The following is a 27,886-nucleotide window of genomic DNA, read 5'->3' on the forward strand; positions in this document are numbered from 1 at the left end:
CGTTGCTGCAGGTTCTTGGCTTCCCCACACAGAGCGTAGGGCACTAGTCACTGACATCACTGTGAGATAACCGGCATCATGAGAGCACAGAAACGAGCAAGAGACAAAGACAAAAAAAAAACATAGTGGCCGAGAGGAAAGACGACGAAGTAGAGAACGGGGCGCCGCAATGCAGAAAGAGGAGTGTTTCCGTGAGCGTGAGAAGGGGGGCAGCTGCAGTGAAAAGGAAATTTATTCACCCCAACGCAAGCGGATGAGGGCCTAGGGTGCGAGAAGGAGCGACGAGGAGACGTCGAAACAGAAAACAAAAGCCCAACACAGAAAAAGGAACGGCAAGTGCGGAGGAGAGCAATGGAGAGGCTTCCCTAAACAGAGGCAGGTCGAAGCACCGCGACAGTATCCCTCGCCTACATCCTCCCCGTTATCTTCGTGTGCGGTTATGTGGGGAGGGGGGTTCTCGTTTCTTCTTTTCTTTATGCAGCCCGTCTACCAGAGCCACCAGCACGACCACCATCGCTCCTTTAGGACAGTCTCCGTCGGAAGAGGTCCAAGTATGCGGTGCATTGCCCCCCACCCACCCCTTGACCTCGCCTACCGCGAACGCAAAAGAGGAGAGCCGCCAAAAGCACCCACCATCCGCACGCGCGCGCACCGGTGGAGTGCCGAGGGTGCACCCAACGTACGCACAGATGATCGATCACTAACAGAGGCAAATGTGAATAGGGGAGGAGAAAGGCTGAGGAGGACACGCGCGTGGTTTCGGATGAAAGTGAGTGTGAGACAAGAGCAAAGAAGATGGCTGAGAACAAACACACATATATATATCCCCACATGCATACCATACACGTATGCTTAAAACAAAACGCAAGCGTGTGATCCGTCCTCGCCCCTCCGTTTCCTCTGTCTCTCGCCCTTCCTCTGCCTGCCCTTCACATCCGGCCCCAGCACCTTATCGCTTCGGCTCGAACTTGTGAAAGGCGATACTCGAGCCAATCACGAGCACTGCGCCGAGCACAAAGGCCAAGCTGGGCTCGTACCCGTCAATGGCAGAAGACATCATCCCGCTAACGATCACGGCGACGCCGGTGGCAAACCCCTTCAAAATGTTGTCAGCGTACTTCACCACCATGGCGACCAGCAGACCGCCGAACGCGTGAATGAAAACCAGAGCCCACGTTAGAATATGATCGTAGCGCTGCCAAAAGAAAAACGGTCGCGCGGGGCAGAATGCCTGCGTTGCGCCGAGCACCCTCGTACCCGCGGCCGGTGCGGAGAAGATGTTCCAGTGCACGCGCTGTCCGCACTGCACACTTGCGTACCAGTTCGGGAAGACGTCGAGGATCAACATGGAAACAAACGCGATCGGGATGCCGAAGAGCGAGAGCTGGATGTTGCGAATCGACAAGGTAGGGCTCGTCGTCTTGACAACTTTCTCAAAGTACACGCTGGCGTAGCTGGACGACAGGCCAGACAGCACACACGCTGCAATCCCGATCAGCGCGTTCCCCTGAGGCTCGTCGTGGTCGTCGCCAGCGCGCAGCTCACCAGCCCTGTCGAGGCCAGGGACCGTAGTCGTGCCGTGCAGCAAGTGTGGGGCAGCTGTAGGGAGCATTTCTGTGCCAGCCCTCGGTGCCCCGAGCTGCGCGCCAAGCACTCCAGCAGTGAGCGCGACAAGCGACAGCCACTGCATCGGTGAAAGTTTGCGGCCCAACAGCCAGACGGAGAAGACGGCAGTGGAGAGCAGTTTTGTCTGCGACCAGACTTGGAAGGTGACGGCGTCGAGGTTCGACAGCCCTATGAAGATCAGGAAGTTCTGGATATTAAACAGGAAGGCTGGCACAAACAGCTTCAGCGTGTCGCGCTTGTATACGGAAGCGGACAGCATGGAGCAGTAGAGGGAGAAGAGGGCCTTCATCCGTCTGTACGTAAAGACGAAACCGTACTTGCGCATCGTCTCGGGGACATCGACGCTGCAGCTCCATTCACCATGCCCAGCAGCTCGCGTGTTCGCGTTAGCCGGCGCGCTGCTCGGTCGAGTCGAGGTCGTCAAACAAGGTGATTGTCGCAGCTGCCTGGCAAACAGCGCTGTGATGCCGAGAGTTTTGCTACTGCAGTATGTGCTCGTCACCTGTGGTACACCCGGTGCGTCGTGGTCCGAGCCGAGCTCGTCCGCCACGTGGCGGCCGCCTTCCCCAGAGGCGTGGCCGACCGCCATAGTTTGCGGAGGCGATGCTGAGGAGTAAGGGATGTGCACCTCCAATGGCTCTTCATCCGCAAGCGGCGGGACCTCCTTACCCCCTGTCTGGCACGCATTGCGCTCCACGTCGTTGGCGCTGTCGTCCCTGAGTAGCAGCACATCGATCTCTAGCCCTACCATCTTATGCACGGCGTTGGTGGCGCGGTTGCTCGAGGCGGCATCGTGCCGGTACTGCCTATACACGTCATCCAGCCCGTAGAGAACGAGACACATGATCATCTTGGCAATCTCCTGGTTCATGACTAAGGTGGAGGTGTGGTAGTTGTGCGCCGCATCAACCCTCTTGCGTGATAAGCGGGTCATAACAACGAGCAGGCTGTTTTGCACCACGAGCACGATGAGGCTGACCATCGCCATCGAGAACATATGGACGATGAGCGCCATTCTTCGCCGCTAGCCAATGAAGCTCTCTCTCTCTGCTATGCGATGGGGTGAAAAGGAGCGTGTCACGTGTGCGACCGGTGCACGGCCTGTCTTTTCGGTGAATCCGTTGCTAGGGTCACACAGAGAGCTTCGGAGATAGTGTTGCGATGAGAGATGGTAACTTGCCGTGTCGTCGTCACCGCTAACCTAGCTCGACGGCTGTGTGAGCCGAAGCGTGATCGTGTTACCAACAACAACGTGGGTGGCAGAGGGAGGACCTTGTGTGAAGAAGAGGCAGACACACGCTGGAAAACAAAGAAAAGGGGGAGGCGCCCCTCCTCGTCGACTTCGACGAAACGGTGTATAAGGGCGGCTCGGATGCGCACCTCGATACAGCACGCAGACACACACAGATATAGAGAGAGCGAAACAGGCACCTGCTCACGCACAGCTGAGACGAGTAATAATAATAATCAGATGGGAGAGAGCGTGACGAAGGGGGTGAGGGGGTGAGGAAGGGGAGGGAGGGAGTGGGCACAACGAGGCAAAGAGAAACACGAAAAGAGTCAGCGTCACGTAGCAAGCGATACACGTAAGAGAGGGAGACGAGATAGAACCAAACAAAAATAAAAATGGAGGTGTACGACAGAAGCCAACGACAGCAGAGAGTGAGAGAGAGAGCAGATGATGCCGGCACGCAGCAATGCATAAACAAATCGACACTGGAGAGGAAGGGGGAGGAGCCGAAAGGATAGGAAGAGAGGAAGGCGGAGCAGGCAGTGCTGCCTGACCGCTAATCAAGCCACCCACAGGCACACAAACAAACGCACGACGCGAAATACGTGGAGCCTGCTGCTGCCGCTGCCTCTGCCGCTGCTGCTGCTGCTGCTGCTGTTTCGACTCCCTGTCACCCTTTCCCCGCGCTTTTGTTACACACGAAGACAACGTCAACAGAGAGAGAAGAAAACCAAGAGTGCAAATCGGGTCAGAAAGCATAGCGAGGACGAAGAAAGAGTAGCGCACGCACATGAACACGCATGAGCGATGCACAGAGGGAGAGACAGACAGACAGGCACGCTCAAGTCGAGCAGAAACTCGTTAACGTCAAGAAAAGCGAAGTCCGCAAGAGCCACAAGAAGATGAGAAGGCGACAGGAGGGGGGAGGCACACACACAAGAAGGAAAAGAGCCCTACGGTAAACGAAAAATCGCAATCGAATGAGAAGGTGGAGGAGACACGAGAATGGAAAACACGAGTCCGGAAACGTAACGCATCACGGATGGGCCGCGCAGAACGTGAAGAAAGCGAGGAGACACACCAGCCAAGAGCTGCGCAAGTGTGTCGAACAACTTTATAAATATATATAGTTGTATATATATATATATATTTATATGAAAGGTGAGGCAAAAAAAAAAGCTACACCCAATGAATAGAGTCAGTGGTGGTGGTGGTGTGGGAGTAGTAGGATTAAGTAGAGCAAACGCCTCCTGAGATCCCAGCGACAATAAAAAAACAATAATAACAATAATAAGTGCCCCTTACCCCCTCCCCCCTCCCTACCCAGAGATGAAAACAATACGAGCACAGACCCCCGGCAAACTAGAACGGCTCCGCGGATGCGAAAACCGCGAAGACACACACAGACCACGAAATTCGTTACTATCTTCCCGTGGTCTTCTGTAGCGCCAATGCAAAGACGTGATGCTCCGAGAGAGGCAGATCGAGATATCGACACTGTGAGAACGACGGAGAGAAAGTCTTTCTGTCGGCAAGTGTGTGCGTGGGTATCTGTGTGTGTGTGTGTGTGTGTGTGTTGGGGGGAAAAGGGTTACTTCAGACAGATGCCAGCTGTATTAATGGTCAGTATCCCACCTCAATAACGACACTTCGTTGAAGCGCCGCGCTCCCAGTGCTTGATCTTGTACCCCGGCATTCGAAGGACCTCCCACAAAGTCGAAGGTCGAAGGTGGAAGACGGTCAAGTGAGAAAGACACAAATGAAGATACAAGCAGAGAAGAGGAAAGAGGAGAGGGAGAAGATCATTCAGCGCGGAGCCAACAGCTCAACTTCTCCGCAAGGGAGGGCCGTGCGGGGGACGCACAGAGGAAAGCATCTTCGCCCTCCCCCCCCGGAGTGTCCATCTGCTGCCATACAACGGTGAGGTCAACTCAACTCGACACCACTCTGGCACGCCATAGGCCCCACCCCTCGCGTGTGGTGAGAAGCAGCCGTAGACAAACAAAGAGGGATACATTAACGAGGCAGCACCACAGCTGTGGTCCGCGTGATCCTTGTCAGTGCCGTCTATGAGGTCTCGCTCGAGCATCGCTCGTGAGCACTCTCCCCCTCATCTGTATCTCTGTGAGGCTTGCGCTGGCGAAAGCTCTGAGCGTCTGCTCGGTCCCGCGGACACGACTGTTGTTTCGCGGTAACGCGCACCTACTTGATCGGCAGTCCGCCACCTTCATGCACCAGACGGTTTGCGCGTCCGCGCTGGCGTGGCTGAACACGAGAAAAAAAAAACAAGAAAGATCAGAGCGAGCAAGAGGACACGCCAGCGAAGCACGAGCACCGCACACACACACACGGAGAGTCGCCACAGCACCCTCACTCCTCCTCATCTGAAACCGACAGACACACGTCAGCCAAGCAAGAGAGAATGTGGAGAAGAGCCTACTCTTTTCCTTCGTTTCTGCTGCTGCGCTTCCTCCTGCGGTTTCTCACATCCCGGCCCTCACCACCACCACCATCAGCCCGAGCTCTGCGGCGTCGGCTATCCGCTTGTCTTTACTTCTGTGGAGGCGCCGGCGAGGGTGACGGTGTCTCCCACGGCATGTGCTCCTGCACGTACCCGTTCGGGTTGCCGTTCTCGATCTTGCGCAGCTTGTTTGCCCGGTCCTCGATGTAAAACTGCGAAGAAGGATAGTCCACTGTCGGGATGTACCTGTGGTTACGCTTCATCAGACCGCGCTTGTGCGCCATGAAGTCACGCGTCTTGGCGCGCTGCTCAGCGGCAAGCTTCGCCGCGATGTTCGCCCGCGCCATTGGAGTGTCGTTCGTCTTGGGGTGATGCGTATCGAGGGCGCTCTTCACCCCGGCGACGGTGGCCGCCACAGAGGCGGCGGAGGGCCGCTTCGTCGTGCAGTGGTGCACTTCCGCAGAGGATGGGTTATGGGTGGAGATCACCTTCACCTCATGTGTTTCGGGGACGATCATCTGAAACTTGCTATGGTGCTCAGGCGTTGTAAAGTCAGCGTAGCAACGCCCCTTGCCAGGGGCGTGCGGGACCTCGCGGTTCACGACCCAAGCGGGGGTGAGGTGAGCAGCCGCCTTGCTCGTGGGGAACAGGTCGCCATGGCCGCTACGCAGGAGAAGGCAGCGACGTAGCATTTTCGCTTGTTTCAACGAATGCTGGACGGTATCGGCGCCACGGCTTATCAAAGGGTGGCGGTGCAGAGCGAGAGTGAGAGAGAGCGGACCAATGCAGAGGAAGAGAAAGGGATGTGCACAATAAAAAGTCCCCAACTCCGCCACACACGCACACGCACGCACACGCACGCCCTGGCAGGAGATGCAATGACGACGAAAAAGTAGAACAGAACAAAGAGAAGTGCCGCCTACAACTTGGGCTTCGCTCCGTTCTGCAGCAAGGAGCGAACAGCAGACGCGCGCAAAAACGAGAAGAGCAGTGAAGCAAGAAATAAGTCAGAGAAGGCCTAGTATGCACGTACGTGCATCCACCCAAGTGTGTGTATAGGTGTGGGTGACCTCTCTGCACAGCGACGACTGCGCCTGAAACCGGGTGCACAACAGAAACGACGGAGAAAACGGCAGAACAAGGGAGGCGCGAGGATGTCGCGTGGAGGCGCAGGAGTACAGCGGAGTGGCACAACTATAACTACAACTACGACTAAGGAGAGAGTGGAAAGTCTAAGTGAAGCTACTGCTACTACAAAAAGAGAGAGAGAATGGGGTAAGAGAGGGAGACCGTCAGAGGAGATGTAGACGCAGCCGGCGGAGCTACCTAAAGCGCACACGCTCTCGCAACACGTGGTGGAAACGAGAAGGCCAACCGCGTTGTATGGACGCCAACTGTCCCGTCTCCCTCGCCACCCACCTCTTTCCGTGTCCTTTGGTGAGCAGAAATGCCCGCTCAAGCAGAGAAAAAGATAGTGCAGTACGGCTGCACTGGTTGTGTTCGTTGTGAGTGACGCAGCGTATGTGCGCAAGGAAACACGCACACGGCCAACGGAGTCAGTACAGAGAGAGGTGGAAAGGGCGAACGAAAAGGATGCGGAGACGGTGATGGTGAGTCCGAAGCGCACGCAAGCCTGCTAAGCACGTGTTTGAAGCTGCGTGCCGAAGAAGGGAGGTAGAAGGGCAGAGCCTGGCCACCGGCTCGCCTCAGCATAGGTCATTGCGACGCAAGCACCGGGATAGTCCCTCCATTGAGGTGGAATCCGGAAAGAGAAGACGTGGGGCGAGAAAAGCGACGCATAGTCACATCGACAACTCCTTGCACCTCTGCCTCGAACGATTGCTTAGAGCGCGCGTTGCTGCTGCTGTGCAAGCGAGGCACTGTTTATCCCATGGAAGAAGGAAAGGGTGAGAGCTTCAGCCTCTCCTTTTCGCACGAGCGGAAGTGCGTTCCGAAGTTGTGCATCTGCAAGAGAAACGCCACGCCTACGAGAATAAAGCGGCTAGCACCTCAACAGCAGAGACAGAGAGACGCCGCCAAATACACGGGGAAAACCAAAACTGAAAAGGATACACGCACGCACAGGTATGCATAAAAGCAGGACAAAGAAGGTCAAGAGAACCAGCAGCAAAACAGCTGGCACGTGGCTCACTTGCGCATGGCATTCGTGCCCTCGTCCACGGCGTTTCCAAGCGCGTGCGGGTCAATCTTTCCACGGTGGTCAACGTAGTAACGCCTCCGCATACCAAACTGTCCCTTGACGAAGCTGTTTTCTGGCAGCGGCTCCGGGCAGTTTGGCTCATGCGTCGCAAAGTACTCGTGCAACTCGCGTTGGCGACTTTGGTACTTGGCCTCCATCTCCTCTGTGTGCGGGCTGATCAGGTAGCGCTTGCGCTTCTTGTCGATATCTTTCTTGGGCACCGGCGGCCCACCCTGGACAAAATGGCGCGCTGTCACGAAGAGTGCCGACGCTGAAGCGCAGGGAGGGGACGACAACGACGCCGAGATGTTCACGGAGGCCGTATGGCACATACGGGCATACATCGAGCGCTGCATCTGCATCGACGTCCCCTTCGCCGCTCGCTCTCACACCCCTTTTCGGAGAATATTCTCGCCTACCCGTGCGGTAGGGAGGAAGGGCACAGTGCAGAATTAGTGCTCTGCCGAAGAAACAAAAAAGAGAAAGCCACCACTGACAGCTGCTGCGTGCTCTGCGCCGCACAGATCGGTCTTCGATGGCGGCGATTTCTCGCACAAGCAAACCCCCTGAAAAGAGAAACAGAGCGAGAGGCTAAAGTGAGCTGTCAATGTCCATGTGGTTGTGCACGAGGAGTCCCCGCTCGCGCGAATGCACGTTGGAGAGAAAACGCGAAGCATGCATGAAACAAATCAAAACGCGGAGAAGGCGGCAGTACGCTCGAGTGGCGCTGGCAGTTCACCTACCACATGGTGGGCGCTAGCGTGTTCTCTGTTACAGGGGTTGCCGCGACGCAACGCCCTCCACGACCTCACCGCCGACACCAGCAGCGATACATCGCATTGGCCGCCGCCCCACTGTGTTGTAGGTACTTGGCCCTATCGACACCAAGAGTGGTTCGGCACTGGTAGGGAAAGAGCGGGGGTGGTGCATCGGCTTTCCCACATAAACAGTGTGCGGGTGCACAGGCCTTTGAGGCGCCACGCGCGGAGATGTCCACACCCCTTCCTCAGAGGCTTTCTTGAGCAGAGTCGATCAAAAAACAATCGTCACAAACGTTGCAGGAAGTAAGACGGCAACTCAACGGGAACACGACAGTGCGCATGCAAGGGCCGCCGAAGCGAAACTGTGCAGCGCCACCACCTTTGATTGTCCCACTCACTGTGCCGATGCCTCTCTACCGAATCTGTGAGCGCCGTAAAGCCAACAGCATGCACAGCAGAAACGGCAGAGCAGGCGCCCATACTCGAGTGCTCCCACAAAGGCTAAGTCTCGTGAAAGCGCAGCCAATCCCTCTCTCACATCCACATCCGTGCGGCACCTCCTGTTCTTTGTCTAGCCTGCACCTGTGGCAGCTGCATCCAAATACGCTCACATCCGCTCACGGCAGGCAGCCACACACAAGTACACACACACGCACACGCGCACGCATGCAGGCGCACGGTGCAGCGGCGATGACACGGGCGCGGGAGGCGGGAGGCTCAACATTTGTACACATTCGAACTGTCCGCATGGGTGCGTGTCGGTCCGCTCGTCGTTAAGGAAACGTTTTTCATCATAGCACTCCACGCAGCCACAGCAGCAGCAGCACCAGCGGTGGCACGCCGCACGGCTGCTTCTCCTCTCGTCATCCGGAAAACACGCACACAGCACGGAGGCGCCACCGCGCGCGCACACACACACAACGCAGGCGGAGTGCCCGCGGCAGCTGAGCGGGCAAGAGGCGCTGGAGGGGGGTCACACGGGGTGGTCAGCAAAGAGGCGCGGGATGTCTTCCCGGCTCCGTGTCGTCTTGTATCAGTCACGCAGCGTCAGACGCGCACTACGAGTGTTTGGCATCAGCTCCGCTCTCGCGCGTGCCCGCCGCATCCTCCCCCCTCCCCCTCCCCCGCTGCTGCTGCGCCACCTCTCGCGGCACATCACAGCACGTGCCCGTGGCCGGCTGCGTCGCCGCGTCAGCCGTTGTTTTGCGGATTAGCATCAGGACGGGGTTTCAGTGCACAGTGCTCTGATTGGGATCCGTTGAATGTCTCTCATCCTGCGCGGCAGCGCAGCTGGCACACAAACACAAGCACACACACACATGCATATGCATACACATACACAGGCACAGAGGCGCACACGCCCCAGCGACGTGGATGCGCGGCGGTGGCGACAGAGCTCTTGGAGAAGTATCACCCGCGGCATCTCACCTAGCGGAGTTGCAGCGGCTACGGTTCTCCTCGCGCACTTGAGGGCGGGGGAGACAGGTGCGGTGACAGCGAGCACAGCGCGCACCACCGCCGCAGCCGCGTCATCTCCATCTCCTGAAATCGAGGTGCGCCGACAGAGCAGCGTCGCACCCCGTTAGACAGAGACGTCGTTGTCCAGTGTCCCCCGCCGCACACGCGCACGCATGCAGGCGCACGGTGCAGCGGCGATGACACGGGCGCGGGAGGCGGGAGGCTCAACATTTGTACACATTCGAACTGTCCGCATGGGTGCGTGTCGGTCCGCTCGTCGTTAAGGAAACGTTTTTCATCATAGCACTCCACGCAGCCACAGCAGCAGCAGCACCAGCGGTGGCACGCCGCACGGCTGCTTCTCCTCTCGTCATCCGGAAAACACGCACACAGCACGGAGGCGCCACCGCGCGCGCACACACACACAACGCAGGCGGAGTGCCCGCGGCAGCTGAGCGGGCAAGAGGCGCTGGAGGGGGGTCACACGGGGTGGTCAGCAAAGAGGCGCGGGATGTCTTCCCGGCTCCGTGTCGTCTTGTATCAGTCACGCAGCGTCAGACGCGCACTACGAGTGTTTGGCATCAGCTCCGCTCTCGCGCGTGCCCGCCGCATCCTCCCCCCTCCCCCTCCCCCGCTGCTGCTGCGCCACCTCTCGCGGCACATCACAGCACGTGCCCGTGGCCGGCTGCGTCGCCGCGTCAGCCGTTGTTTTGCGGATTAGCATCAGGACGGGGTTTCAGTGCACAGTGCTCTGATTGGGATCCGTTGAATGTCTCTCATCCTGCGCGGCAGCGCAGCTGGCACACAAACACAAGCACACACACACATGCATATGCATACACATACACAGGCACAGAGGCGCACACGCCCCAGCGACGTGGATGCGCGGCGGTGGCGACAGAGCTCTTGGAGAAGTATCACCCGCGGCATCTCACCTAGCGGAGTTGCAGCGGCTACGGTTCTCCTCGCGCACTTGAGGGCGGGGGAGACAGGTGCGGTGACAGCGAGCACAGCGCGCACCACCGCCGCAGCCGCGTCATCTCCATCTCCTGAAATCGAGGTGCGCCGACAGAGCAGCGTCGCACCCCGTTAGACAGAGACGTCGTTGTCCAGTGTCCCCCGCCGCACACGCGCACGCATGCAGGCGCACGGTGCAGCGGCGATGACACGGGCGCGGGAGGCGGGAGGCTCAACATTTGTACACATTCGAACTGTCCGCATGGGTGCGTGTCGGTCCGCTCGTCGTTAAGGAAACGTTTTTCATCATAGCACTCCACGCAGCCACAGCAGCAGCAGCACCAGCGGTGGCACGCCGCACGGCTGCTTCTCCTCTCGTCATCCGGAAAACACGCACACAGCACGGAGGCGCCACCGCGCGCGCACACACACACAATGCAGGCAACCCACGGCACACAGCAGCATAGGGAACAAGCAAACCTGCTGCACCCACTACAATCATCCCCGCCATGAGCTGAGCTGGAAAATCTAGGTATTACACATGAAAAACACACGCACGCGCACACACACACTGAGATAGAGAGAAGCCAACCTTAGAGGAGGCGAGAGCGTAAAGCAGATAAAGGGGGGAGGCAGTGCACACCTCACCGCGTCTGACCACCTACATGTAGGAAAAGAAGGGCGGCTGCCGGCATGCGCCTCGTTGATACGGCCTCTTGATGCAGAGCAGCGCGACAGTTGTGGATAGAGAAGCGCAAGGGCCCAGGGAGCACTGGTGCTGTGTTGGGGCACTAATGGGCCAGTGAAAGCGAGAGGCAGAAGGAGTTAAGGAAAGTGGGCAAATGGGTGGAGGGGCTCAAGAAGCCCTGGTTGTCATTCTCGGTGTCCAGGCTCTCTTCCCTCCCGCATATCCAGAAGATCCGTCAACGGTCCAGGGGCTCGCAGTAGGGAAGCAGCAAGCCGAGAGAACAGCGGACTATACAGCTGACTGCCAAACACCGCGGACGAGAGAGGGCAGAGAGTAGGATGGGCAGCACACACATGAGATGTACGGAAGCAAGATTTCAGTGGCGATCCGTCAGTGACCATCATGACGGAGGCAGCTGACGAAGTCCTAAAATGTTCGCAGGGAGTAAGTGCCCTTCTTTTCGTTTTTTTTTAGGGGAAGGGTTTCTGTGCTGTGTTCTTCCGCTGTGTAATGCCGCACGTAAAGGTCCCTCTTCGCGCATGCACGTGCAACACGTGTGCTGCTGTTAGTGTCCCCCGCGCGGTTCTCCTGAAGACAAAACAGTTTATATCAGAAAAGGGGAAAGCGCGGGCGAAGCATCAACACACAAACGCCAGCGTCGCACAGATGAAGAGACACAGACACGCTCACGTGCATTAATGCGCACGAGAGGAGACACGGTAACGAAGGAACGGGCGGAGACCGACGCAGAGTGTGGAGAGAGAAAACGAAACTGAAGGAGAGCGCACGAGTGCAGTATGTATACAAGCAACATCGGCGCTCCGAGAGGCAGGCCTATATAGTTACATGGGTCTATAGGACGTCGACAGGCCCGGCTCACATGAACAGAAATCAGGGAAAGACATGATTATAATGACCACAACAGAGTGGGAGGAGTCAGAGTGAGAGAGAGACAGAGTCACCTAACCGCAGACGAAGGCAGCGCCACAGGAGCATGGGGGGTATCGGTCCCTTTCGCCACCCCTCCTCGTCCACGAGAAGGAATAGGCCAGCGCGAAAACGGTCCAGAGCGATATGCTTACACACAAGGGTAAAGGGTGGACGGAGGAGATCGAGAGACAAGCGGATAGGCAACGAACTAGCGAAACCCACAAAAAAAAAAAGCAAGGCCGCGAAGCAAATACAAAAAAAAAAGAAGGGAAAGTAGAGGTGCCCGTAGTGAGTGCAGCCTTTGGTGACGCCGGGGAGAGGGGGGAGGCGATCTCTGGGGTTGGGCGGGGCGCCTCCCCTCCCCCGGCCCGGCCACACAACACGCAACGCACGCGCACAAGTGCATTCCCAGGAAAGCATGCCGTCCGTCCCGTCGTGCTGAACGGTGACTCTTCCTCCTGTTGCTTTTCGTGTCGTCCGTTTTCGCTTGGAGAGCTCGATGGAGACTAGCGCAGCGTGTCGTCAGAAGCAGTCACGGACATGGCATACGCACGTGCAGGGCGTTTGGGAGCACGAAGAAGTGAGCGCGTCAAGAAAAACGCTCAGACAGCACATATGTCGTCGGAGGCGGGCGGAGGGTGGTGGCGGAAGGAAGCAACACATCTCAATGATGTAACGAGGTGAGAAACATCAATGGAGAGAGGGAGAGCGAAAAGAGGCGGAGAAGCTAAACGAAGCGCACGTGGAAAAGGGGGGAGAGATGGAAGGGGATTGTTTCCGTGCCCGGCGAACATAAGGCACGGCACAGCTTTAGGGGAGGGGGATACAGAGAACACGCGAAAACGACCGTGAGTGCGTGCAAGATCGGCGGTTTCTGTTGGCGAGTGCTTGGGTGTGTGTATCATTCCTTTCCCGCAGGAACTACGCTTGTGCCCTTCACGCCGACACCGAAGGAAGGAGCGGAGCAACGCCTACTGCTTCCTCTCGAGTCTTTCGCCATAGTCCGTGCCGTTGGGCGACACGGGCACCACGACGGGGTTTTCTCCCGCCGATTTGCGGCGCCGCGAGGGACTGGGGCGATTGTTCAGCGGAGGCAACTCGTTGGCGGCAGCGGTGGAAAGCCTCTCACGGCTGAACCCGAAATCCTGTTCGCCGAACTAACTGTGCGCGCTCGTCAGCGGTGGCACGTTCACCTCCGACGGCTGAACGCCAGATGCGAAGCTGCGGCAAGAGTGCGCCTCATCGTCCGATAAAGCACTAGCGCCGGAGGCATGCTTGTTTCGCGGCGATGGCGCTGCAATGCCTGTCAGCTCGCGCCGATCACAACAGAGAGAAGAGTGTGCACGCAAAGGGGGGGAGGGAGAGTCGTAGCCTGCCGCCATCGATTCACTCTCGTTCACCGCCTCGCCGCCTTCCGTGACCGGGCGCATCAGCAGAGCCTGAGTCTCCACGTTGTCGTCCGGGTGATCGTAAAGCGTCCACTCGCCGCGCATCGATGGCCGGAAGCTGATCACCACAGACAGCACGCCGAGCGCCGAGCCACAGATGGAACCGGCGAGGATGTCGTCGAAATTGTGGCGGTAGTCGGTCGTTCGGGAGATGGCGATGGTGATGGGCAAGATCAACGGAAGCAGCAAGAGCGTGACAAGCCAAAGTCGGCCCCCCCTGAGAGTGCGGAAGAGACCCATGAGATACATGCACGGTGGAACGTACCCCGAGAAGGCCGTGCTGCTGTGGCCAGAGGGAAAGGAAAGGCGGCCCTCGCGCGCGGCGCGGCACTGGGAGTCGTGCGTCATCGTCGCCCAGCTGGTCTCTGTAATGCCCTCGCTCGCGAGCCGGGAAAGGAAGTCGGGACGCAGGCGGCCAGCATACAGTTTTGAGAGGCTCACCACCGCAAAGGTCAGCGTAATGCTCCACGTCTGCGTCAGCACCCAGCCATTGACATGGAGCCACATGTTCAGCTTCCCAGCAGGGCGGCTCCAGCGTGTGAGCAGCTCACCAGCGAAGTAGATCATCACAACAAAGGAGGCGATCACCAAGGAATACGTCGGGAACACCTCCTTCGTCGCGAAGGGGTGGCCAATGGCGGGGTCACTCCAGTCGACGTCGCGGCAATGGGGTTGGGCCTTGGTTCCTACCACAGCGGCCACAACAGCGATGATGACGATCGCGAGGTAGTCGGGCACCCGCCACAGGTAGAAATGATGCGGGGGGCGCTTGAGGATCATCATGGTTTCAGTGGTTGTGGCTGGTGTCGCTGTGCCCATGGACGCCTTCAGGTTGAGAAATGCAGCTCCGCTACTCAGTTGGCGATGGCAAGCGTCACCGCTTGCTCGCAAGGAGTGAAGGACAAGGAGGTAAAGTGCGTGGCGCACGCACGCGTCTCGATGCGTGTGCAGCGTACAAGTGCGCTCGTGCGTGCGGAAGAGCAGCCAGAGGAGTCTGAAACCGATATAAGGTTCGCAGATAACCCCCACGCGTGACAGAAATGCGACGCAAGACAGGGTCGGTTGTGTGTGCAGCAGCTGCTCGCGTGCGAAGGGGGCCTCTCAGAAAACAAAAACATAGAGATGCGCGCAAGTACGCGTGGGGGAGAGACCAAGCACCAATGCGTGCAGCATCCGGGCTTCATGCAGTGCATGGACACGTGAGCCTCACACCCTACGCCTTTTCGACCCTTTGGCTTTCATGAAGAGGCAACGATGCGGAGGGTGAGAGCGCTTCTCCAGACACACACACGCACACACACGCACACACACGCTCTCTCTGCAGCCCATCGGCGACGCGGTAGTGAAGTGTGACGGAGTATGGCGCGACTTCACCGCAAAGGAAAGAAAAAGCCGCCTGGGTTGGCCCCGCGGCCATCTAACGCCGTGCCCCCCCCCTCGGGCGGATTCGCATCACTGCGATGGCTCGCCGGCTCTATTTCACTGGTTTATTGCTCACGCAGGCACGCCTATGCGAATTGGTACAAAAATAGGAACAGTAAATATATAAGCACGAAAGTTTGGTATACGGCATCATCGGTCTTGTCCCTGCTACCCACGAGTGTGCATACGTGCGCTGGAGCACGGACGGTACAAAATCCGAGGCACCAGGTGTCCCGTGCGGGCATCCGCGACCATTATAGCACTCACAGCTATCACGGCGCTGACGATGCCGATCGCGCTGCCGGCGAGAATGTCGTCGAAGTAGTGACGGTTATCACGAGTTCGTGAGACCGCCACGACGATAGGGAGCGTAAGCGGAAGAAGACCCATGAAGATGCGCCAAAGCGAGACGCCACTGCGGCGGAACGCCTGCAGCGAGTGCAGCACGTAAAAGCAAAACGGAACGATAGCGGAAAAGCTGATGCTGCTGTGCCCGGATGGAAAAGAGACACGCCCGTCTTTGGGCACCGTGCACAAGTCGATGCCGGTGCTCTGGGGACTGTAGCCCTCATTGCGGAGGCGGGAAAGGAAGTCGGGCCGCAGTCGACCGGCGTAGACTTTTATCGCATTCACCACCAAGGCAAAGGCCACTGAGAAAGCCTGTGTCAGAAACCAAATGTGTGCGTGGAAGAGAAAACGCTGCCACGGATGTGCAAGAGCGTAAGTGTGCGCCTTCTGCTTGCGGGGCGCACTGGCTGTTGCACGAGAAGGCGAAGCGTCAGCTACTGAGGTGGATTCACGGTTGCCGGTGCGCTCATCGTGGGTGTTGGCGAGAGGAGTTCTCAATGACCCCGGTTGGCAATTCGAAAGTGCAGCGGTCACCGTCGACGAGCCGACCTGCGCCTCCCGCGTCTCCACATTAGCGGACAACGGCGCACTGTTCACCAGAACCTCGATTTCTCCTTGTCTGTCCGCAGGCAGTGCAGACTGCACCGACTGTGAAGGGAATGTCAGGGGTGACGCGGAGTCGCAGCAGCTCTGCCCCTCACCAGCATTTTGCGCTGCGCCACCACCACCATCACGCTGACCTTGCATCGTAAGCCATTTTTGCTGATTGCACGGTTCGCGGGCCATGATGGCGCCGCGCCGGCGGCCCAGCCACAAATGGCGCGCCGCCTCACCCAGGATGTAGACGACGACTGGCAAGATGGAGATGATGGGCAGCGTCCATGATGGGAACGTACCGGCACCAGCGTACGGAAAGTTGATACTTGGATCAGTCCACGAAAACGGCCGGCAGTGAGGGTGCACCTTGCTCATGCCAAGCGCAACGAGGCCGCAGATCAGGCACAGGACATAGTCATGCAGTCGAAAGAAGATGATAAAACGCCACAACGCGACAACGGTGCACGAGGCCATAGTCGCTCGTGTTGTTATCGCACCGTTTTCTGCTCAGGGGAGGAGTAGCAAAGGGGGTACCGTGTCGCTCAAAGAGCGGAAGTGGCAGGGAGGAAGAAACAGGCAGCAGATATACGGGTGGCAGAGCGGAGAGCAGCCAGGCAGGGGGCTGGGCCCCAGCAGAACGTGCACAGGCGGTTGCTTATGTGTGGATGGGTAGGTATACGTGCACGTGCTAAAGGGAAAAAAAAGCGTAAATGATTGAACTATAAAGGAGTGTAACGGTGGCGGTTGGTAGTCTGGAGTGTAGAAAACGACTCGAACGCTACGGGTGTGAGACATTTCCCGGATCGAGTTAAGGTTTAGAGCCAGTGAGGAAGAAAAGGAGAAGGTAGATGAGCGCCAAGAGCGACCATTTCACATCAACGCCGTCGGCGTGGTTGGCCGCGGCATTTCTGCGCCGGTAAGGGGGGTGGTGGCCGTCGCCGCGGTGTCCTAGCCGCAAAACTGCAGTGAGCACCAAACTTGAGGTCCTCCGCGTCTCCTCTCCTCACTCGTTCATCCACCATCGCTTGTAGCAGTATCAAGAAAGGAAAACCAATACGGCACCGGCCACACCCAGAAAGTGCACAGCACGCCATGATGAGCGCGCAGTGAGGCATAGGTGCTCTTCTTGATTCTAAGCGCTGGCACAAGGGCGCCCACCCCCCATGAACGCGTTTCACTTGCGATGTTGCCTGAGTCGACTTCCTCGACTACACCAACTGCGTACGCATGCAAGGTCAGGCATCTCTTTGCGCTTGTGTGAGGTGTCGCTTCTTCTCCGCGTCATGTATCCTCGCGCGGTGTACTAATCTGTCTCTAGCGCTCATACCCACGCATACATGCGGACAGTGGGAAAGTCTAGAACATGCGGAGCTGGGCGGATCGATGTGGAGGGAGAGAGGTGGATGAAGAGTTCTGGTAGGCGGCACGACAGGCTACGTGGATGCTGCATGGCACATGTCTCTTTCCCTCTCTGCCTCTGTCTGTCTCTACGACATCGCAGCGGCGTCGTTTGTCGGTGGAGATAACAAAGACTTCACGGCGACCACAGCGTGCAACCGCTCCCTACCCCGTACGCAGTCGAGGGGGAGGGGGAGGGGGGAGGGCGGACGAAGAAACGAAGCGTTACGCGTACAGCCCTACTTCGTTGCGCGGGTGAGGAGGCTGTATGCGCGACAGCTCCAAGGATGCGGTGGGTGCAAGGCGAGAGAGAGAGAGAGATGCACATAAAAGGCAAACAAGAAAGCAGAGAAGTGTGAGATAGTGTGTGACGATGTTTATGTTTGTATTTCGTTCCCATGAGGAAACATCAGATATGTACGTATATATATATATATATATGTATACATGTATGCTTGTGTGTACATACGCGCGCTCGCATCTATGTATACATGTGAAAGACGCAGACGGCGTGGAAGGTAGACGAGAAAGGAGTTAAGAGGGTGGCACGACATCAAGGTTTCAACTAGGACATCTCTTGTTGCGCTCATTCTTTCCTTCCTCCGCACGCAGGCAGCCTGCAAGGAGCGATTGCGGCGTCTTGCTGAGGTGCACTCGACCCCTACTACTGAGCTCTGATGCAGGCGGAACAAAATATCCGTCAAACTCTCTCGCGACGCTGCAAACTGAGCTCCTCAGACCCATGCAAGTCACAAGTGGGTGAGAAGGTCCGCCAGAGCACCAGTGCCAAGTAAACTTCCGCAGAATCTAGTGAGGTGCCGCGGAAAGAGGGCGTGTGGCGCAGCGCGTGTGCCTTCTCTTGCCCTTCCTTGCTGGCCCTCACCCTCTACGCTTGTGTGTGCGTGCGTGTCTATGTGTGTGTGTCTGTGTGTGTGTGTGTGGGGGGGGGAGGGGGTCTGTGACACGCTGGCGCTCCCCTCTTCTTCATCGTGGGCTTCTGCTGGTGAAGCGTTTGTATGCGGAGGGGTGTCTCACCGCATCTTACAAACCACATAAAAAGAAAAGCAAGAAATACTGATCGATATAGCAATCACACACACACACACGCACACGCGCACATCTCAGCATGCGGAGCAGTCCCATTCGGCCTGTCGTTTGCCCGGCGCCACTGGTGAGCACGACGCGACGCAAAGTACTAGCTTCTCATTCACCTGGGCTGAGCTCGCCGCCTCGTACACACACACACACAAACGCACGTAGGGCTCTCGCTCACACTACGATTACGCCTTATGCCAAACGCCGGTCGTGCAGGAAGCGGTGCACCATGAACAACGCGACCTCTGGCTGATCCATCGGTACCATGTGACCAGCATCGTAGATGCGCACAAAACTGAGGCCTCCGTAACTGCGCTCCTGACCAGCCCAACGACCGCTGACAGCGAACTCCACATTTGGCGCAGTATTGAAGCCGTCCGTACCAAACCACTGCAGTGCCTTGACCCACGCCTCGTTGCCCAGCCAGTTACATATGAAGTCCATATCACCGGCGTAGATCAACACACGAATGCCCATATCCAACATGTGTGGGAAGGTAAAGTTAAAGTTGCGCATGTAGTCCCTCTCGAAGAGCGCGCTGACCTCACCGTTACACGTGGACCACTGCGCCTTAGCGCTGGCACCCAGCGATGCTCGGACGGTTGGCTTATGGTAAAAGTCGATCGTATTCTGCATCGGGTAGCACAAGTCGCCGATGCACTGCTTGCGGATATCATAGCTGTTGCGGCCGGTTGCATAGTAATGATCCACGTACTCGGCCCAGAGCGCGGTGGCCACGCTGCACGACACGTCCGAGTCGTCGGGCCCCTCGTTGCACTTCTTCGTCTTCTCCAAGCAAGCTGGCAGCAGCGAGAGCATCTCCTCGTACGCCTTCTCGGTAATGCAGGGAGCACCCAGCTTCTCCTTGCACCAGTAGTAAGCGGTTTGGGCGTGGAAGGGGAGCTGCGTGTACGGGTCCGTGAGGCCGTTGCCGATGGCGATGCCCTTAAGATTGATGTGCAGGCCGTCACTGCGCTCGTTGCCCATGAGGATACGGTGGCTCACGGCAGGAACATAGTGCCCGCCATAGCTCTCACCAATGATGTAGAAGTCGTTCGCGCCCGTGATCGACGGCGACGTAAAGCGCCGCGCAAACAGCTGCAGGAATTTGTACATGTCCTCCGCAACCTCGCTCTGATTGTGCGCATAGTTGGACTTATCGCCGTACGAGTAGCCCACACCGGTCGGCTGGTCCACGAACAGCAGGTACGCCTCGTCATTCCACCCGTAAGTATTGTGGTAGAGCTCACCAGACGTCTCGTTCATCATACAGGGGCCGAGCTCCGTGAGCAGGGCCATGCTGGAGCTGCACCCCGGGCCGCCCGTCATCCACATAATCACCGGCGGCTCGCGGAAATCATTTGGCCACTTACGCGGGCCGAACAGCCAGTAGAAGTAGTGCTTCAGTGTCTGGTTGACGCCGGGAATGTTGATATAGCCGCTCGACTGCACCACCGATGGGTCGCAGCTCGCGTACCCGTGGTGTGGCGTGCTCGCGTACACGGTGCGCACGCACGCCCATGGCACCATCGTAACGAAGAGCGCCACTAGCAGCGCTGTGGTCGAGAGAGAAGACGCCATGATATGCTGTGAGGAGAAGCAAGAACAACAAAGGAAGAAAGGGAGGAAAATGAGGAATACGACCGAGTGCTGATCCGGCCGCGTGTCGCTAGCCCACACACAACCGAAGAACGCGACAACAAAATGGGGCGCGATGTTTCGGGGGGAGGGGAGGGGGCGGTGCGTTTGCCTCGTCTCTTTGAACGACGCCAAGTGTGTCCTGGTGCCTCGGGCGTGTGGCGTGAGAAAGAGGTGCCTAAGCGTCTGCTGGGGCGGGGGGGGGGGCTGGAGAAATGATGGTTGCAGAGAGGGCGGCGAGCAACAGAGGGGATAGAAGAGTAGAAGAGATGACAGCACAAGTTTGCGCGTGCATGCCTGTCGATCAAGTGCCGACCTGACACTGGGCCGTTTCACGCCTCATGCAGGGGGGAGGGAAAGGGAAAGGGGGAAAGGCGCTTCCCATACGGAGGGATAGCTGCGCTCACCTCACTTGCCACTGCGCCAAAGGGGGAGGGGGAGAGGGACAGTGAAGAATCTAAGCAGCGCGACACATCGGCAGTGAGATGCCTCACGAAAGGTCGGACCACGTCTTGAAAAATCTCGCGACGACGCCCCGGCATCTTTCGACCCTCGTCCGCTGCCCCTTCTTAGTAGCATTCACGTTTTGAGGGGTTGCTGTAATGCGGCACGCAACGTTGGACGGAGCGTTGTTGCAGGCAGCCATGAAGACCAGAGTCCACGGAGACGGATTTCCAACACTAGGCGGGGGACGTAAAGCGCAGGCCACTCGGCAGCGCTCGTTTCGCTGCTGTATGGCAGGCGCTGCACTTTACACTTCTGATCCCCTTCCCCGCCCTCTATCTTAGCATAATACGAAAACCAAGAAAACGCTGCCGTTTTGGTGAGGCATGAGCACGCGGTGAAGGAGGGATCTTCATGCGGATGGTTGGGAGGGGGAAGGGTTGGAGGCAGCAGCAGTAAGGATAAGCATGAGTGGCGGCCGTAGCACACCTTTATCATCTGGTCGTATTCGCAGTGGCACACGCACAGGCAAGCGCGCGCACGCACGCACCACGTGAAGATGGAGAAGAAGACGTTGAGAGAGAGCGCGGGAGAGGCGCCTCCGCACATACATTAGCAGAAAACAGGAGGCAGCACCACTTATCATGAAGATAAGAAATAAGCGAGTACGGCAGCATCGCGTGCAGGCAGGATGAGCGCCTCTTTCCCTTCGCCATCGTAAGAGAGAGGGAGTTACACGGAGGCCATGGAGCGAGTCGACAGATTGGTCTCAGTCGATCCGACTGGGGGGGGGGCGGTGTGTGTGTGTGAGAGAGACAACAAGCAAGTGAGGGTGGCGAAAGACAACAACCAAAGGCGGGCACAGAGAGAGCAGGCGAGACGGTTGGAAGGGAAGGGAGAGGAGAGGCAAGCATATGTAAAGATGGAGCAGAAGAGGCAGCGGCGCAGGCACTGGAACGACTGCTCCCCCTCCTCTTGCGCGCTCGCGCTCTATCCGCGCGCACACTTTGTGTCGTCGAGTACGCAAAATGAAGCGGTGCCCTCACGATACGTGCGCCCCTCGGCTGCTGCGTTGATGCCTATCGTTGCTCAACGGCCGTTCAACGCCGAGTAGAGTGCTCGATGAGACCAAAAAAAAAGTTTGACACAGACGCACACACACACACACAGACCAGCTTTCCTTCGCACGTGCACAGACCATCAGCGTCACGCGCAACACAAATGATGAACGAGCACTAGCATTCCAACGAGCTGAGGGAGGAGGAAGGCGACGGACAACACGAGGCGCTTGTGTGTGTGTGTGTGTGTGTGCCCAGTATTGGAGGGAGATCAGCACTGATGGAGCCACCACCACCATACACACACTCAGTACTCTTGAGGAGGAAAGTCACCCACTTCTACCTGATTTGGGCGCAGCACACCGCCGTACAGGGGCATGCATTCAAACAGCGTTTCCCCCTTCACCGTGCCGTTGGATTTGCCGACTGGCTCGTCAAACTCGACGCCGATCCAATACCCTGGCTTCAGCGCTGCCACACGTCCGACGTACCGCACCGTGCCGAGACGCTCGCCGGGTTGGCAACAGCAACGGTCACCCACCTTTATCTTGTCCGCCTCCGCCTTGTAACTGTCATCGTCCGGCCCGGACGGCACTTCGATGCCACCCTTCGCCATCTCCTCCCGCTGCAGGGCCAGCATACGCTCCTTGTAGGCGCGGAGATTGTCGGGCCGCTTAAGCCACTCCTCGTCCGTCATCTCGTACTTCTCTACCTTCGACACGTCATCGTAGTTATCCACCTGCGCAGCAGGTCGAAGATCGACGACGTGAATGCGATAACCTGTCTCGCACCCGTAAAAGCCCAGCAGCTTTTCATCCTTCATGTTGCCCTCCACCTTGCAGTCGCGCGTGTCGTACAGCTCTAGCCGAATCTGTTCCGCCGGGATGCCAAAACGCGAGTACATATCTTCCCTAATGCTCTGCACCGTCTGCGCAAGCCCGTACGCCTTCTCCGGCACCACTCGCTGGCTCGCCGAGTGGGTGATCATTACCTTTACAATAGACATGGCTTTCGTGACGCGCTAATCCGCGCGAGTAAGGGAGGGGAGGGGCGCACGAGCGCTATCGAGAGAGTCGTCCGGTGTGGAAGACGTCGTTGCACCGCGAACGAAAACAAACCACAAAAAGATAGCGCAGGTGATCAGCGAGGACGCGAGAGGAGGGGAGGAGGAGGGACCCGTTTTCTCGGATGACGGATCGTGAGCAACGCCGTATAAAGAGAGCGACAAGGGGGGGAGTGGGAGGGGGTGGTGGTTGGTGGCAAAAAGAGCGCAAGCGTCGATGGCTACCATCCAACACTCGGCACACGCGCGTGCATACACGCGTGTCTGCATCTGCGTCCTATGAGCATGTGCCTTCCTTTGCCTGTTTCCGGTTGCAAGCGCGCTTGTTTCAGACGCGCAAGCCGCACGGAGGCAAACAGACTTGTACACGTGCAATGGCCGAAATCGCGCTTGCGGGCGTCGCCGTGGCTCATGGTGATGCTTCACCGATTTTGCTTTTTCTATCGTGTTTTCCTGCGTGTGCCTTGTGCACGCCAGAAGCTCAGCAAATGTACATACACACCAGCACACAAAGGAGTGAAAGCGGGCGGTGCGTCGACGTCCGGGGATGGGACACGGGGATGGCCGCGGAAGGGAGAGAAGGGAAAGGGCGTAACCTCTACCAGAGCAGGGCACGCAAACACTTGCGGCGCTATCTCACGCTCCAGAATGTTCTCTGACACTTGACGCGCCTCCCTCCTCCGCTAAAGCCTGCCCCCTCCCCCTCTGCGCATCCCATCGCGAGCCACTCCATCAACCACTCCATCGTTACACCTTGCTTCAGGCCTGCGAGCACACAACGGCGCGCCTGCCAACAACATGCAGGCCACCGAAAAAAAAAACACAAAAAGAAGCGTTCGCCACCGACACTACTGTACATCTCTCTCCCTCCCGCCCCCGTGGTTCCAGCTCGCGCGTCTAGCACGGCTTCGAGTCGCACGTGCATGCGTCGACAGTCATGGCGAGTGAGACTTGAAAATGCCGCGGCCGACCACGGCCATCGGTGCCTCGGCGCCCTCAGCACCAGTACCGGATGGTGCAGTCGCTACTACCGCTGACAAGGAAGTGATTGCTCGCGAGGTCGAACGTCACGCTCTGCACCGGGCCCTCGTGGCCCATCAGCTCTGTCACCACTGCCTCCTCCACATCGATAATCTTGATGGTACCGTCGTCGCTGGCGACCGCGACGTTGTGGCCGATGCCGTCTACCACGACGCAGTTGGCCGGCTGCGGTCCGCATTCGACGCGGAGAAGCTGTGCCATGCGACGGGCATCCCAGAGAGTGACGGCGCCTTGGGTGTCGCACGAAGCGAAGAGTGAGCTCCCCACCGGCCCGGCCGCCACGGACAACACGGCGGCACGATGGCCAGTGAAGGACTGGACCTTGGTGCCTTGGCGGGCGTCCCAGACGGCAACGCACTTATCGGCGCTGCCTGTGAGCAGCAGGTTCGTACAAGGCAGCCAACTGACGGTGTTCACCGCATCCTGGTGCCCTCGCAGTGTTTGCCGGCACACGCCCCGCTCCACGTCCCACACACGCGCCGTCTTGTCCAGCGCCGCGCTCGCCAGCAGTACGCCGGTGTCCTGGAACTCGAGGTCCCAGACACCGTCGGTGTGGGCGCTAAGGGTGGCGGCGCAGCGGCTAGTTGCAAAGTCCCAGAGTTTGACCGTCTTGTCGCCAGAGCCGGTGGCGAGCATTGTGCCACGCGGGTGCACGCCAACGCACGAGATCCAGTTGCTGTGCCCCTGGCCAGACACAATGGCGTCGCCAGTGGGCAGCGTCGAGAGGCGCCAGCTGCCGTCGTCGCTGCCACTCGCCACGACCGGCTTGAAGGGGTGCAGCGCGACACTCGTGACCGCCATCGTGTGAGCCTGAAAGAACGACTGCTCCACCCACTCCGTAGCCGGGGACTCAGAGGACGCGAAGCTCGGCTGTCCTTCAACAGCGTTGCCTGAAAAAGACTTTGCAGCAGTCGACCCTGGAGGGTGTGGGCGATCATCAGGGGGCCACACAAACCCGTCCGCCTCCGCATCGACAGCCTTTGTGCTCGCCGGAGACGGCGACGACGCAAGTCCTCGATGCGCGGCCGCGTTCGACTTGCCGCTCGCGTGCGACGACTTCCAGGCACCAGCGCGCTGGGTCGCAGCCGGGGGCTTGGGTCCCGTTGCGGCGCCCTCAGATGCCTGCTGCTGCTGTCCTTCCAGCTCCGCCACCCTCGTCTCGAGCTGCTCTTTTTCTCTGCGCAGCTTGTCGCGCTCGATCGTCAAGAGCGACTTTGCCTTCAGCAGCTGCTCGCAGCGAATACGTGACTCCGTCAATGTCGGGTTCACCAGCTCGGCGTGTTGGCCTGCCTGCTTCAGCAGTCGACTGAGGCGCGCGTTCTCCTGCACTACACGCTGGTGGCTTGTGCGATGATACTCACGGTCCTTCTTCGCCTGCGTCCACTGCTGTGTGACGCGCGTGTTTAGCTCCGCGTGCTGGCGCAGCTCGCGCTCCAGCAGCTCGATGCGGTTTTGCAGCACCATCGTCTCGCGGTAGTTATCCGGCACCATTGGATTTGAAGGCGCGACGTTGACGGTGCCGGTGCCGCCGCCAGCCTTGCCATACCACTCACTCTCAAAGGCTTGCAGGGTGCGCGTCATGCCATTACGGTGGAGGAAGTTGCGAACAAAGTCATCCATCACCTCTGGCACCCGCAGCAGCTGCGCTGTGGGCGGTGGAGGGACATCAAGCTGCTTCTGCACCTGGACGGAGCGCCGGAGGGTGTCCAGGTCCATGTCTTCAGCGTTTTGCATGGCTTCCATCGGGCTTGCGCCGGGGCTGGAGAACGGGCGCCCACCCGCTTCCGTGACGAAGTCGGTTGAGGTTGTGCGGCTCATATATGCGACCTCGTGATCGTTCGGCTTTAGCAAGGGCCGCTAGAGCGAGAGAAGGGGAGGGAAAGCTAATGCCTCGGCGGGGGCGTATGCCACCCTCTATGGATGAGCGCGCCTGCGCGTCTGTGGGAAAGGGGAAGGGAGGAGGGAGGGGGTAAGAGAAGCAGTGTGGAACGTACGCCACCCTCGACAATGACGATACGGCCCTTCACGTTCCCGTGTTCGCACTGTCAAGGCACGCATGCGCGTGAGTGAGAATGGAGAGGCAGGGGCAGATAGCAAGAGGGAGAGACGAGAGTAACGAGAGTAACGAGAGAAACAAAAAAAAGGGACGAGCAGGTGCGGTAGAGAATGAGAGAAAGGGGAAGTGAGCACCTATCAGATGCAGTGCGCCGATGTCCCGGTCTGCCCACTACAACCACCGCAACCCCTCGCCTTCCCACCCAACAGCCAAGGCAAAAAAATTAGAAAGGGAAAGGGATAGAACGCGTCACAGACATTCGTGACGTCAAGACAAGTCAGCCCGCCCTTTGAGGGGAAGGGGTGGTCTTTGCATATGTGTGTGTGTGTGTGTGTTGGTAAGTCCGATGTGCAAGACGATCACGTTCACGTGAAAGGATCGGTACAACAGCTGCCATCTATACCACTGCCATCCCCCCTACCCGCACCAAGAAGTGTGCACAAGCTGTCGTGAAACTCTTCGCTGGGCGGAAACGCAGCCAAGCATGATTGGGTAGCGAAACCATTTTTTTCTTCGGGGAGGGGGAGGGGGGGGGGGCGAGAAGGCAGAGAGCACGGGTGCCGCACAGTCCTGTGGGCGAGTGTTTCGCGTAGACACGCATTACGACTGGAACGCAAAGGTAGACAAGCACAGAGGCATACACATACAGACGCAGCAAGCACGCGTCCTTACATCGCTCTCACCTGACGCATGCTATACCGTGTTCTGTGTCGCGGCCGCTCTCCCTTCCGTCTCTCTTGCCCATTCGCTGTCAGGGTAGCGAAGCGTTCAATGGCAGCTGCCAATGCATGGGAAGGTGGCCCATGCTCTGCAGCGCCGCGTTGCACGCAGAGAAGCAGTGGCACCCAAACCAGCCGCGGCTCGCGCTCAACGGTGATGGGTGCACGCTCTCCAGGACAATGTGCCGGCTTGCGTCTATGAGCTTCTTCTTCTGCTGCGCGTAGCCGCCCCAGAGCAGAAACACGAGCCGGTTGGGATGGTGCTGGGAAAGGTGCTGGATCACGGCATCCGTGAAGGCGGTCCAGCCACTGGTTTTGCTGTGCGAGTTGGCCTTGTGCGCCTCGACGGTCAAAGTCGCGTTCAGCATCAACATCCCCTGCTCCGACCAGCTCTGCAGGTAGCCGTGCCTTGGTGCCTGGAAGCCTGCGATGTCCGTCGTGAGCTCTTTGTATATGTTACGCAGGCTCGGCGGAAGCGCCACTTCGGGCAAGACGGAGAAGCAGAGCCCATGCGCTTGGTGGAGATCGTGGTACGGATCCTGACCGAGCAGGACCACCTTCAAGCCGCGAAATGGGCAACTGTTGAACGCGTTGAAGATGTCCGTGGCGGGGGGCAGTATGACCCTGCCCTTTTCCTTTTCGCCATCGAGAAAGCGCTCGATGCGGGCAAAGGCGCCACTTCGCCACGAATCAGCCGTAATGGGAGCCAGGAAGTCTCTCCACTCGAGGTTCGTGATTAGGCCGGCAAGCCAGCGGCTGCTGGTGGCAGCGGGCTGCAGCTGCGGCGCCTCGGAGCGTGCCGTGCCGGAGGAGGCACCGGCAGCCGCAGCAGCAGAAGCACCGGCAGGCACAGCAGTGCCGCTGGAGACGTGCTTCGCCTTGTCAATGGCACCGCAGTCTTCGCTAGGTGGGAATGTCGACTCCAGCAGTGCGACCGACACACTCGCATCGAGGTCAATCGCGTCATCTCTAGAGGCGCCCTTCAGACTCTCCCCTTCGCGCTCCCTCGAGTTACCACGGCTGCAACCGCCCTCGCGCCGAGTCTTGGCGTGTTTCTTAGGCGGTGAGTCCGTCCGAGGCGTGGTGTCCTCCCCGTTCGATACCGAGAGCCACTGCCGCTGCCGCTGCCGCTCTCTGTCCGCGGCGACAGACACGTTGGCGGCAGCCGGGCCGCTGCTCGTGCCCTTCCGCACAAAATCGAAGAGCGTTTTCTGCATCTACCCTTTCCGCTCTTGTGTGTATGTGTG

General features: G+C 58.5%; 9 protein-coding genes across 9 annotated transcripts; all 9 read right to left on the reverse strand.

The window, feature by feature from the left end:
• Window positions 1–949: 949 nt before the first annotated feature.
• Window positions 950–2,641, reverse strand: LPG5B (UDP-galactose transporter; the record flags this gene model as incomplete). Its single annotated transcript, XM_001464819.1, has 1 exon — window positions 950–2,641. The coding sequence occupies one exon, from the start codon at window positions 2,639–2,641 to the stop codon at window positions 950–952; it is 1,692 nt and encodes a 563-aa protein (XP_001464856.1).
• Window positions 2,642–5,407: 2,766 nt separating this feature from the next.
• Window positions 5,408–6,010, reverse strand: LINJ_18_0410 (conserved hypothetical protein; the record flags this gene model as incomplete). The annotated part of the gene is made up of 1 exon (XM_001464820.1): window positions 5,408–6,010. One exon carries the CDS (start codon window positions 6,008–6,010, stop codon window positions 5,408–5,410), a length of 603 nt encoding a protein of 200 aa, XP_001464857.1.
• Window positions 6,011–7,466: 1,456 nt separating this feature from the next.
• On the reverse strand, window positions 7,467–7,880 carry LINJ_18_0420 (conserved hypothetical protein; the record flags this gene model as incomplete). The annotated part of the gene is made up of 1 exon (XM_001464821.1): window positions 7,467–7,880. The coding sequence occupies one exon, from the start codon at window positions 7,878–7,880 to the stop codon at window positions 7,467–7,469; it is 414 nt and encodes a 137-aa protein (XP_001464858.1).
• A 5,589-nt stretch (window positions 7,881–13,469) lies between these two features.
• Window positions 13,470–14,579, reverse strand: LINJ_18_0430 (hypothetical protein, unknown function; the record flags this gene model as incomplete). Its single annotated transcript, XM_001464822.1, has 1 exon — window positions 13,470–14,579. The coding sequence occupies one exon, from the start codon at window positions 14,577–14,579 to the stop codon at window positions 13,470–13,472; it is 1,110 nt and encodes a 369-aa protein (XP_001464859.1).
• Window positions 14,580–15,350: 771 nt separating this feature from the next.
• Window positions 15,351–16,601, reverse strand: LINJ_18_0440 (putative phosphatidic acid phosphatase; the record flags this gene model as incomplete). Its single annotated transcript, XM_001464823.1, has 1 exon — window positions 15,351–16,601. One exon carries the CDS (start codon window positions 16,599–16,601, stop codon window positions 15,351–15,353), a length of 1,251 nt encoding a protein of 416 aa, XP_001464860.1.
• A 2,211-nt stretch (window positions 16,602–18,812) lies between these two features.
• On the reverse strand, window positions 18,813–20,201 carry LINJ_18_0450 (putative serine carboxypeptidase (CBP1); the record flags this gene model as incomplete). Its single annotated transcript, XM_001464824.1, has 1 exon — window positions 18,813–20,201. The coding sequence occupies one exon, from the start codon at window positions 20,199–20,201 to the stop codon at window positions 18,813–18,815; it is 1,389 nt and encodes a 462-aa protein (XP_001464861.1).
• Window positions 20,202–22,067: 1,866 nt separating this feature from the next.
• Window positions 22,068–22,766, reverse strand: LINJ_18_0460 (putative tubulin-specific chaperone; the record flags this gene model as incomplete). Its single annotated transcript, XM_001464825.1, has 1 exon — window positions 22,068–22,766. One exon carries the CDS (start codon window positions 22,764–22,766, stop codon window positions 22,068–22,070), a length of 699 nt encoding a protein of 232 aa, XP_001464862.1.
• A 1,053-nt stretch (window positions 22,767–23,819) lies between these two features.
• LINJ_18_0470 (conserved hypothetical protein) lies at window positions 23,820–25,682 on the reverse strand (the record flags this gene model as incomplete). Its single annotated transcript, XM_001464826.1, has 1 exon — window positions 23,820–25,682. One exon carries the CDS (start codon window positions 25,680–25,682, stop codon window positions 23,820–23,822), a length of 1,863 nt encoding a protein of 620 aa, XP_001464863.1.
• A 989-nt stretch (window positions 25,683–26,671) lies between these two features.
• LINJ_18_0480 (putative uracil-DNA-glycosylase) lies at window positions 26,672–27,856 on the reverse strand (the record flags this gene model as incomplete). The annotated part of the gene is made up of 1 exon (XM_001464827.1): window positions 26,672–27,856. The coding sequence occupies one exon, from the start codon at window positions 27,854–27,856 to the stop codon at window positions 26,672–26,674; it is 1,185 nt and encodes a 394-aa protein (XP_001464864.1).
• Between the last annotated feature and the right edge of the window lie 30 nt (window positions 27,857–27,886).

Source organism: Leishmania infantum, chromosome 18 (assembly GCF_000002875.2).
Source record: "Leishmania infantum JPCM5 genome chromosome 18".
Classification (NCBI taxonomy): Eukaryota; Euglenozoa; class Kinetoplastea; order Trypanosomatida; family Trypanosomatidae; genus Leishmania; species Leishmania infantum.